At 45.4% G+C, this 12,625-nt stretch overlaps 1 protein-coding gene across 1 annotated transcript in view; it reads left to right on the top strand.

Annotated features, from left to right (window-relative positions):
- Positions 1–12,625, top strand: part of LOC111978201 (PDZ domain-containing protein 2-like) — a 120,985-nt gene that overhangs the window by 11,203 nt on the left and 97,157 nt on the right. Inside the window, exons 2-3 of the mRNA XM_070443084.1 lie at positions 8–49; positions 1,659–2,238. Coding sequence (XP_070299185.1) covers positions 8–49; positions 1,659–2,238 — 622 coding nt within the window. The remainder of the gene's footprint in view (positions 1–7; positions 50–1,658; positions 2,239–12,625) is intronic.

Here is a 12,625-nt window from a genome sequence, read left to right as displayed (position 1 = left end):
CGATCAGCAGTCCGCCACCAGCAGAGACCCGGACCAAGACTCTTACCAGGTTTGTCATAAACGTGTATGATTAAGTATTGTATTATACCTGGATCCAGTAGTATAGTGTAGTCCATCTGTAAATAGCCCACCCAATCTACCTACCTCATCCCCATATTGTTTTTATTTACTTTGCTGCTCTTTTGCACACCAGTATCACTAAAATCAAATCAAATTTCTTACATCAGCTGATATCTCAAAGTGCTGCACAGAAACCCAGCCTAAATCCCCAAACAGCAAGCAATGCAGGTGTAGAAGCACAGTGGCTCGGAAAAACTCCCTAGAAAGGCCAGAACTAGGAAGAAACCTAGAGAGGAACCAGGCTATGAGCGGTGGCCAGTCCTCTTCTGGCTGTGCCGGGTGGAGATTATAACAGAACATGGCCAAGATGTTCAAATGTTCATAAATGACCAGCATGGTCAAATAATAATAATCACAGTAGTTGTCGAGGGTGCAACAGGTCAGAAACTCAGGAGTAAATGTCGTTGGTTTCATAGCCTATCATTAAGAGTTTCTCTACCGCTCCTGCTGTCTCTAGAGAGGTCTGGGACAGGTAGCATGTCCGGTGAACAGGTCAGGGTTCCATAGCCGCAGGCAGAACAGTTTAAACTGGAGCAGCAGCACAGCCAGGTGGACTGGGGACGCAAGGAGTCATCATGCCAGGTTGTCCTGAGGCATGGTCCTAGGGCTCAGGTCCTCCGAGAGAGAGAAAGAGAGAATTAGAGAGAGCATACTTAAATTCACACAGGACACCGGATAAGACAGGAGAAGTACTCCAGATATAACAGACTGACCCTAGCCCCCGACACATAAACTACTGCAGCATAAATACTGGAGGCTGAGACAGAAGGGGTCAGGAGACACTGTGGCCCCATCCTATTGATTACCCCGGACAGGGCCAAACAGGCAGGATATAACCCACTCACTTTGCCAAAGCACAGCCCCCACACCACTAGAGGGATATCTTCAACCACCAACTTACCATCCTGAGACAAGGCCGAGTATAGCCCACAAAGATCTCCGCCACAGCACAACCCAAGGGGGGTGCCAACCCAGACAGAAAGAGCACCTCAGTGACTCCGCCCTTGCCTTAACAGGAAGCTAAAGTTGTCAGGTAGCAAAGTAAGGTTGGCAACAAAACGCACAGCAACACGTAAACAAGTCTGCAAGTTGTGACCGGAAATGACGGAACATTGAAAATCTGCTCATCATCATCTGCTCATCTATCACGCCAGTGTTAATCTGCTAAATTGTAATTACTTTGCTACTATGGCCTATTTATTGCCTCACCTCCTCACGCCATTTGCATATAGACTTTCTTTATTTTCCTATTGTGTTATTGACTGTATGTTTGTTTTACTCCATGTGTAACTCTGTGTTGTTGTTTGTGTCGCACTGCTTTGCTTTATCTTGTCCAGGTCACAGTTGTAAATGAGAACTTGTTCTCAACTGGCCTACCTGGTGAAATAAAGGTMAAATAAATAATAATAAGTAAATAAATAATTGCATACACAGTGCCTCAGGAGTCCACAATGTGGATTTTAATCTGTAATTTTGTTAATTACCGTAATATTGTGGAATGAGAGACATTTAAATGTATTCTTCTACATCTCTACCAGGAGTCAGAACACGAGGTGGATGCCTGCAGCACGGTCAGTGGCAGCACGGTCAGTGGCAGCACGGTCAGTGGCAGCACGGTCAGTGGCAGCACGGTCAGTGGCAGTACGGTCAGTGGCAGTACGGTCAGTGGCAGCACGGTCAGCGGCTGCAGAGGTACCAGCAGAGACATGTCTTTATGTCAGGCCGCTATACAGAAACTGGTGGAGTACATTCAGCTCAACTTCACCGAGGACGAAGAGCCCGTGCGGAGGTCTCTAGAGAGACCGCCGTGCGGAGGTGTGGACGCGGAGGTGCGAGCCGTGTGTCTCACCAAGAGAGAGGGGGACGGGGCAGAGCTGGGACTGAGTTTCGGTAACATCCCGATATTTGGGGATCCGGAGGGGGAGAACAGGAAGAAGGGAGGGAGGAGGAGGAGTAGGAGGAAGGGGGATCAGGGACCCGTGTTGGACGTGGGGTGTATCTGGGTGACGGAGGTGAGGAAGAGAAGTCCCGCGGCGAGGTGCGGTAGGATTAAACTACGAGACGAGTTGCTGTCACTCAACGGTCAGCTGATGGTAGGCGTGACGTCACGGGAGCCAGGTAGAGGAGCCTTTTCTAATGATAGTAATGCATCTTAATCATCATGAATAATGTGTATGTTGCTCACAACTTCCACTCAACCAACAGGCCTGGAGGTTGTTGGATCAACTCTCTTCAGTGAAAACTGTAGGAACTGTAGGTGTTTCGTCTCACACACGGGTCAGAGGAGAACATCCTGGAAATTCAACTTGGCACAGTTTTACCATCCACGTCGTGCCAGTGAGCAGCTAGGGAGCTGTCTATCATGGCATAGTTTAGAGCAGACAAAATTCCCTCAGTGTGTTTGGCCAGGCAGACTCTGTGGTTAGTTGGCAGTGAAGAGAGAGAAGAGAGTCTATTGGACACATGACAACCATGGAGACTGGGAGGGAGTGGGAGGGGGGAGAAAGAGAGAGGGAGGGAAGGGAGGAGGAAGAGAGGGAGGGAGGGAAGGAGAAAGAGGGAAGGAGGGAGAAAGAGAGGGGGGAAGGGAAGGAAGAGGGAGAAAGAGGGAGGGGAGAAAGGGAGAGAGGGAGGGAGGGAGGGAAGGGAAGAGGGAGAACGAGGGAGGGAGGGAGGGAGGGAGAAAGAGAGAGGGAGGGGAAGGAGGAAGAGAGGGAGGGAGGGAAGGAGAAAGGAAGAGGGAGGAGAGGGAGGGAAGGGAAGAGGGAGAAGAGGAGGGAGAAAGGGAGGAGGGAAGGGAGGGAGGGAGGGAGGGAGGGAAGAGGAGGGAGGGAGGGGAGGGAGGGAGGAGAGGCGGGGGGAGGTGAGTGAGAAAGAGAGAGAGGGGAGGAGGGAAGGCGGAGGAGAAGAGAGGGAAGGAGGCCAGCATGGTCGAAGGTCACTCCAGTGATGTTCCTCTGTACTTCTGAACACAAATCTGAGGAAATGAGGGGAAGATACTGTGAACACGACATGTTTCGTCACGTTATAGGAAGACTTGATAAACAAGTCCAAGGAGCCATGTTAGAGTCAACATTGGTTTGACCACGAAGAGTATTACCAATGACAGAAGACAGATGCTGGAAACAGAAGTTTAATTTCATAAAACAACTGGACATCTGACTGACAACGTAACATGGAATGATAATGTCCTGGCTGACCACATCACATTATCATTCCATGTCTGACTGGCAACATCACATTATCATTCATGTCCTGACTGGCAACATCACATTATCCATTCCATGTCCTGAACTGGCAAACCATCAACATTATCATTCCATGTCCTGACTGGCAACATCACTTATCATTCCATGTCCTGACTGGCACATCACATTATCATTCCATGTCCTGCACTGGGCACATCACATTATCATCCATGTCCTGACTGGCAACATCACATTATCATTCCATGTCCTGACTGGCAAACATCACATTCATCATTCCATGTCCTGACTGGCAACATCAACATTATATTCCATGTCCTGACTGCCACATCAACATTATCATTCCATGTCCTGACTGCACCACCATTATATTCACTTGTCCTGGCTGACCACATTCACATTATCATTCCATGTCCATGACCCGGCCACATCACATATTCATTCCAGTGTCCTGGGCAACATCAAAAAAACATTATGATTCCATTCCTGACTGCAACATCACATTATCATTCCATGTCTGCTGGCTGCAACATCACATTATCATTCCATGTCCTGAAGACCACGTAACATTATCATTCCATGTCCTGACTGGCAACATCTAACATTCAATTCCATGTCCTGGCTGGCAACATCACATTATCATTCCATGTCCCTCACTGACCACCGTAACATTATCATCCATGTCCTGACTGGCAACATCCACTTATCATTAACATGTCCTGACTGACCACATCACATTATCATTCATGCAATATAAACTGTATCTGCTGATCGAGAGCAGCATTCTTGAAATTGTGTGTGTGTGTGGAATATGTGTTGTGTGCATTGTGTCCATGTGCTGTGTGTGTCTCGTGTGTGGTCTCTGTTGTGTGTCTGTGTTGGCGTTTCTGTGGTCGTTTGTGTGTCGTGTTGTGTAGTGCTGGTCTGTGTGTGTGGTGAGTGTGTGTCGTGTGGTGTCGTGTCCTGCTGTGTGTGTGTGTGTGTGTGTGGCTGTGTGTGTCCTGGTGTGCTGCTGTGTGTCTGTGTGTCGACAGGACTTAGTTAAGAGTACAAGCCGGCATCATGTGACATGGCCACTCAGATGAGCGTGTTGTAATAGGACTATAGAGACCAATCAGAGACTATAGATAGCCAATAGAGACTATAGTGAGACTATAGGAAGGACCATAGAGAACTATTGAGGACGGTCATAGACGAACTATAGATTACCAGTATAGTAGACTATGAGAGAACTGTAGAGACCCGACAAGAGACCGATAGAGACCATAGGAGACTCATAGAGACCATTAGAGACCATAGAGACTATAGAGAACTATGAGAGACGCAATAGAAGACCATGGAGTGAGCTGATAGTAGACCATTAGAGACCACAGAGACTATAGAGACTATAGAAACGCACAGAGAACTATAGGGATATAGACGAGCGGCGATAAGAGACACATAAGAGACCTATAGAGACCTATAAGAGACTGAATATGGAGACTATAGAGAGCTATAGAGACTATAGAGACTATAGAGACATAGAGAACTATAGAGACTTATAGGCGACTATTAGATAGCCATAAGACACGCATAGAGACGTATAGAGACCATAGAGACGCCAATTAAGAGACTATAGAAGAAAAGCGAATAGGGAAGAGCCGAATAGAACGAAAAAAGACATATAAGATGACGCAGACAAAAGAAAAGGACTTTAAAATAGAATTACCAATAGAGACTATAGAAGACTATAGATGACGCACAGAGACTATAGAACGAGACTATTAGAGACACAGAGACTATAAAGAGAACTATAGGAAGAGCACCATAAGCAGACCAATAAGGAGACTGATAGAGACGCAATATGAGACTATAGTAGGCTAATATATAGAGACTATAGAGACTATAGATGACTATAGAGACTATAACGATGACCATAGAGACTATAGAGGACTATAGAGACAATAGAGATTTTCTATAAGACGCATAGGACTATCAGAATAGCAGCCATAAGAGAACTAATAGGGTACTATACGAGACACAGAGACTAATAGAGACTATAGAGACGGGCACAGAGAGACTATAAGAGACTATAGAAGACGCATAGTAGACTAAATAGAGAAGCATTAGAGACTGATAGAGACTATGAAGACTATAGAGACTATAGAGACTATAAGAGACCTAGAGACTATAGAGACCATAGACAACTATAGAGACGCATAGAGACAATAGAGACCATAAGAGACTATAGAGACGCATTTACAGAGACCATAGAGACTATAGAGACTATAGAAGACCGGGTACAGAGCTTATTATAGACCATAGTAGAGCGCATAGAGACCATAGAAACTAATAGAAGGACACACCATAGAGACTATACGAAGACTATAGAGAGCCATAGAGACTAATAGAGACTATGCTGCTAGAATGGTAATTATTCGAATTTATGTGCCATACCGGATCATGCGTACTTCATGAGACAGCACATTGATACTAGCTAGATTCTACTTTTTTTCTAAACAATGTTATGGAATCTTGTTTTAGCTCCATGATGTACGTCTGTGTATGTCTGTTTCAGTGTCGTCAACTGGCTAATGCTTTATCTGTGCCAGGTCCAGATTAGAAAATGAAGAACATTGTTCTTGCAGACTGCCTACCGTGATTAGGTTATAAATAAATAAAAGTGAAATAAAAAAATATAGGAACGAAACATAGAGACGAGCATAGGAGTAGCGATAGGAAGAACATCGAGAGACCATAGAGACTGTATAGAGAGCCAATGAAGACTATAGGGAGAGGCCATGAGAGAACTAATAGGATCGATCCAATACTAGTATAGCTATAGAGACCATAGAGAACCATGAGAAGAGACGCATATAGAGACTACAGAGATATGAGAGTGAGCCATAGAGACGCATAGAGACCATAAGAGACTATAGAGAACTATAGGACGACTATGAGAGACCATCAGCAGACTATAGAGATCTATAGAGAACTATATGAGGCACGTGATAGAGACTATGAGACCATACGAAGACTATAGAGACGCATAGAGGACTATAGAGACTACAGAGACTCTAGTGACGCATAGAGACCAATAAGAGTACGGCATAGAGACTATAAGAGAGTATAGAGAGCTATAGAGACTAATAGGGAGACGGGCAATAGAGGACTATACGAGACCTACGTAAGAGACTATAACGAGACGAGCAGTGCAAAGAAAGGACTATAAGATCGACGGCATAAGAGATATAGAGACCTATGAAGAGACTATATGAGACTATAGGAGACTGTAGAGACTATAGAGACGATAAGATACCCAATAGAGACTATGAGAGACTATATGAGAACTCGATGAGAAGACGCGAATAGAGACAGTAGAGACCGAGAATGCGACGACTATAGAAGCAGAGCGCTAACAGAAGCATAGAGACCTAACTGCTCTGTGAATTGCAGTGTTCCGACTGTACAACTGGCTGTGTCTGGAAAAACGACATCTGAACTCATCATGAGGGGGGGGCACATAGTGACTCAACGGGTCTGCATAACGCACATCCGTACATCATCGCAGGCCGGTCGGCAAGTTGTAAATGAGAACTATGTTCCTGGCACTAGCCTACCTGTTAAATAAAGGGTGAAAGATAAAATAGATACAAATAAAAATCGCATACCCCAGCATGACAGTCAGCAGTTGGGGTCATTTCCCGGCATTCTCACAAACATTTTGCCATAGTGTGGAGAGAAGATGTTGCAGCTTTTAAAATATGATATCTGAGTGAGAATGAACATGTGGCCAATTTCAATTTTTAGAATACGCACTAAGTTCCCATACAGCTGTGTGAGGGGAACTTTGGATTGAAAAATAGTCTGCAATGGATTTTTCCCGACAAGAGGGCTCTGGTAGAGTGTAATATGTGTGGCTTAGTACAGAGAAAGGTCACCGGCTCTTCAATCAGCTGTTTTTGGAGAGGACAAGAAGATGTGACGAAGTAGAAAAATGATTTGAGGACCACACTCGACGATATATAACTGATTTCCATAAACATTCTAACTTGTCGGTCAACATCTGTGAACAGTTTACTTTAGTCCGCCCCGTCAGCTCACCGACACACGGCGCGGGCGAACGGTGGAGAGGGACCCTCCTGCAGGCACATCAACAACAGTCACGCACAGCGAAGCATCCGTGTCGGCAGTTACGCATGGTACGCGCATCGCTCATATCAAAATGCCGGCAGCCAACTTGCAGAGGGGGCAAGGGGAAAACTCACTACTTCAAGGTTGCAAAGCGAGTGGATGTAACCGATTGAACGCTTTAGCCGCGCACAACACCGCTAATAGCTAGGCGCCATTTCCAACATCGCGTTACATTTTGCAGGTGAAAACTTCAGCAACACGAACCCCCAACCCTCTGGCTGCTCGTGTTTGGTGCTAAGAGATAAAAGCTGTCTAGAGTAGCCAGTACGATTGTCAGTGCCGTAGGAATAAAAGCCTGTGCCTGAAGTACTAGTAATGTCAGGTCTAAAAGGGGTAAAAGGCCTGTCTGAGTACCAGTAGCTGTCAGTCAGGGGTAAAAGCCTGTCTGAGTACCTAGGTACTGTCAGTCCTAGGGGTAAAAGCCTGTTGAGTCCAGTAGCTGTCAGGTTCAAGGGTATGACAAGCCTGTCCTGAGTACCAATGTACTGATCAGTGCTAGGGATAGAAAGCCTGTCTGAGTCCCCAGTACGTGTCAGTTGCCTAGGGGATAAAAGCCTTCTGAGTACGCAGTGAGCTGTCAGTCTAGGGTAAAAAAGCCTGTCTGAGTACTAGTATGGTCACGTCAAGGGGTTAAAGCCTGTCTGAGTAAGACAAGTAGCTGTCAGTCTACGGGAATAAAAGGCCTGTTGCAGTACCAGCGCTGTCACTCTAGGGTTAAAGCCTGCTCTGAGTACCAGTACTGTCAGTCCAGGGGTAAAAGCTCGTCTGAAGTAGCCAAAGTAACTGTCAGTCAAAGGGGATAATACACTGTCTGAGAGCAGTGACGTGTCAGTCTAGGGGTAAAAGCCTGTCTGAGTAGCAGGGCAGTACTGTCAGTTTAGGGATAAAAGGGCCTGTCTGAGTACCGATAATGTCAAGTCTAGAGTAAAGCCTGTCTGAGTAACTTAGTACTGTCAGTCTAACGGGATAAAGCCTGTCTGCGTACGCAGTCACGTCAGTCTAGGGGTAAAAGGCCCTGTCTGAGTACCAGTACTGTCAGTCTAGGGGTAAGCGTGTCTGAGTACCAGTAACTGTCGCAGTCTAGGGGTAAAAGCTGTCTGAGTACCAGTACTGTCCCAGTCCCCCCTTAGGGGTTAAAAAGCCTGTCTGAAAGGTAAACGCAAGTACTGTCAGTGCTAGAGTAAAAGGCCTGTCTGCAGTACTAGTACTAAGTCAGTCTAGGGTACAAGGCCTGTCTGAGTAACAGGTACTGTCAGTCTAGGGGTTATAAAGCCTGTCGAGTAACCAGTACTGGGTCAGCTCTAGGGTAAAAGCTGTCTGAGTACCAGTACTGTCAGTCTAGGGGCATTAAAGTTTGGTCTCGAGTCACCCGAGTAGCTGGTCATTCAATAAGGATGAAAACCTGTTGAGTGCCAGTACTGTCAGTCTAGGGGTAAAAGCCTGTCTGAGGTACCAGTACTGTCAGATCCTAGGGGTAACAGCCTGTCTGAGTAGGCCGCCAGGTACTTGCATTTTTTTCAAGGGATAAAGCCTGTCTGAGTTCTAGTACTAGAGTGTTTGAACTAAGCCATGTCGTTAGGCTATACGTCTAATGTCTCTCTCCCTCTGCCGGCCCAACGCGCTGGGGGGGGGGGGGGGGGGAGGCGGGGGGGGAGGGGTTTGGGGGGAGGGGTGGCGGGAGGGGGGGGCGGGGGGGGGGGTGTAGGGGAGAACATTGAAGAGTAAGGTAAGAGTAAAGGGGAGAGTGTGAAAGTCAGACAGCAGAGACGAAGCCATAAAAAAGTTGGCGAGGGGAGAGGAAAGTTGGAGAGAGGACTACAGTCCACTTTTCCCCGGGCTTTGTGAGACTACTATACACAGGAAGGAAAAAAAACCAGAGAGTTGTGAGGCGTGAGACTAAGCTATACAGGAGGACGCAGGAAGTTGTGGCTGTGAGACTAACTAATAAAGACCAGGGGAGTGACCTAAGGAAAGTTGTGAGCTGGTGAGAGCTGAAACTATACAGGAGGACGGCAGTGAAGTTGATGGAGCGTGTGAGACATAACTATACAGGAGGACCAGGAAGTTGTGAGCTGTGAGAGCTAAAAAGCTATACACAGGAGGAAACCAGGAAGTGTGAGCTGTGAGACTAACTATACAGAGAGACCTAGGAATTGTGAGCTGTGAGAACTAACATAACAGGCGACGGCAGCGAAAGTTGTGAGCTGTGAGACTAACTATACAGGAGGACGCAGGAAGTTGTGGGCTGCTGAGACTAATATAACAGGAGGTAACCAGGAAGTCTGTGGGCTGTTGAGATCTAGACTATACCAGGGGGACCAAGTGAAATTGTGAGGCTGTGAGACTAACTATACCAGGAGGACCAGGAAGTTGTGAGGCTGCTGAGACTAACTTAGCCACCGGGAAGGACGCAGGAAGTCCTGTGAAGCTGTGAGACTAAACACTAATACGCCAGGAGGTACCAGGAAGGTTGTGAGCTGTGAGACTAAACTATGAAGGGGCGAGGAAGGACGCAGGAAGTTGTGGCTGGAGACTAACTATAGCCGAGGGAAGGACCAGGAAGTTGTAGCTGGTGAGAGCTAACTATAGCGGCAGGAGGACCAAGGAAGTTGTGGGCGTGAGATTAACATATACGGAGGACGCAGGAAGTTGTGGATGTGAGACTAACTATACCGAAGGAGGACCAGGAAAGTTGTGGGCTGTGAGACTAACTATACAGGAAAGGACCAGGAAGTTGTGGGCGTGAGAGCTAACTATATCAGGAGGACGCAGGAAAGTTGTGAGCTGTGAGACTAACTATAGCCTAGGTAGGACCGAGGAAAGTTGTGGGCTTGTGAGACTAACTTATACCCAGGAGGACCAGGAAGTTGTGGGGGCTGTGAGACTAACTGATAAACCAGGAAGGACCAGGAAGTTGTGAGGCGTGTGAGACTAGACTAATACAGGAGGACGCAAAGTATGAAGTTGTGGCTGTGAGACTAACTATACCAGGAGGACCAGGAAGTTGTGGGCTGTGAGACTAACTATACCAGGAGGACCAGGAAGTTGTGGGCTGGCTCTTTTCTCATGGACCTGTGAAAAAACACTCTTCTCCTTTTTTCCCACAACCAGTAGGAGCGGTAACTCTGCCTGCCCACATAATGATGACTTATCCTTGAATCCCAAACAGTACCTTATTCCCTATTGGGCCCTGGTCAAAAGTAGTGCACTATATAGGGAATGTGGTGCCATAGGGCCCTGGTCAAAAGTAGTGCACTATATAGMGCATATGGTGCCATTCAGGGCGCAYCCGTTGCCTWCTGAGGGAAAGAATTAGAGACTTGTATAAAAGATACAAGCCCTGGGTCTCAGATTGAATAACGTTGTTTAATCATCTGTTCAAATGCTTTGCTTTTCTTAGTCATTGTGGTGTGTGGGGTAGACGGGGACCGCAGGCAGATATTCATCTGAAAGTTAAAAGTGTGACTGGATTCCCAGGCTAAGACGGGCGATGCTGCRAGGGTATAATGGTCTATCAGTGCCAACACGGCTATTGATCAGTGGGTTTGGATCGGGTGGTACAGAAATACAAGTGTTGGATGGAGCTGTGGGAAGAGAGGGAGTAAAAAGTGGCCTTGATGATTCAGTGTTTATTGGTTTCAGACCTGGGTTCAAAGGTCTCAAATACACAGTCCCATAAAAAACAAGTCATTTTATTTMAGTATTTTWATTATTATTTGTAAAATACTATTTTCAAATACCTGGGCTAAATGCATGGGAGTGTATTTGAGTGTTTCGAAAAAACTTTTCCAAGTGTATTTCCAAAATAAATAAATAAATATTCAACTACTTGTCTTTTCAAATAAAATATATCTGAATACCGACTTTGAATGTATGTGAAAGTAATTGAGATATTTGAAATAGTATTTGAACCCAGGTCTGATTGGTTTGACCTTCAAAAAAAKAACATTATTGTTGTCATAAAAGTGTAAAATAATACGATAAAAACACATCCTCATCACATCCGGTATCTCAAAGAACAATCAAACCGCAAGTCAAAGGCTAAAATAATCCCTAGTCTATATATTGGTCCACCATGTTGTACCAGCCATCCGTCTCAAAGCAATTTAACCCCCTAAATCCCCATTTACCCACAACAACCCCCCTCCCCTTGCTACAATCCCATCTAATCTGCAGAGTGATAACGCCTCATGTTCAGGTTGCGTGTGGGTTGACCATCACAACAACAAATCCCCGGGACCCTCCCTCCCTCCCTCCCTCCCCCAACCCAGGACTCCCTAATTTAGAGAATTGGGGGCATTTAGCATTTTACAAACACTTGAAATAGTATTTTCCTGTAATCCAGAGCATAATCATATACATTAATCATTTTCGTATATCTAGTCATACCTCTTGATCTGTCTGTATCCTCTTGACTGGTGGAGTTTTTTTTGTTAAAATAAACTAAATATGCTTCTCTGCATCTCTGCTAAAATCTGTGTAAAGATTGAATGTAATGTGAGTCTTATTCAGATATATTAGTAATTCTTGCTTTTCTAAAGTCTACCAGCCTTGCCAGCAGGAATACTAGCTAAGATACAGTGCCTTCGGAAAGTATTCAGACCCCTTGACTTTTTCCACGCTTTGTTAAATTACAGCCTTATTCAAAACTGGATCATCAATCTACACACATAATGACATCACAATACCCATAATGACATCACAATAACCATAATGACATCACAAACCCCATAATTATCACAGCAATATCCATAATGACATCACAATACCCCATATGAACATCACAATAAACCCATAATGACATCACAATACCCATAAGACATCACATACCATAATGACATCACATATCCATAATGAGAAAGTGAAAACAGATTTTTAGATATGTTTTAATTTATAAAAAAAAAAACAGAAATACCTATTTACATAAGTATTCAGACCCTTTGCTATTGAGCTCAGGTGCATCATGTTCCATTGGTCAGTCCTTGAGATGTTTCTATAACATGATTGGAGTCATCTGTGGTAAATTCCATTGATTGTACATGATTTGGAAAGGTCCACAGTTGACAGTGCATGTCAGAGCAAAAAGCAAGCCATGGGGTTGAAGGAATTGTGCCTGTATGTAGCTC

This window comes from Salvelinus sp. IW2-2015, linkage group LG1 (genome assembly GCF_002910315.2).
Source record: "Salvelinus sp. IW2-2015 linkage group LG1, ASM291031v2, whole genome shotgun sequence".
Classification (NCBI taxonomy): Eukaryota; Metazoa; Chordata; class Actinopteri; order Salmoniformes; family Salmonidae; genus Salvelinus; species Salvelinus sp. IW2-2015.
This window is presented reverse-complemented; position numbering and strand designations above follow the sequence as displayed.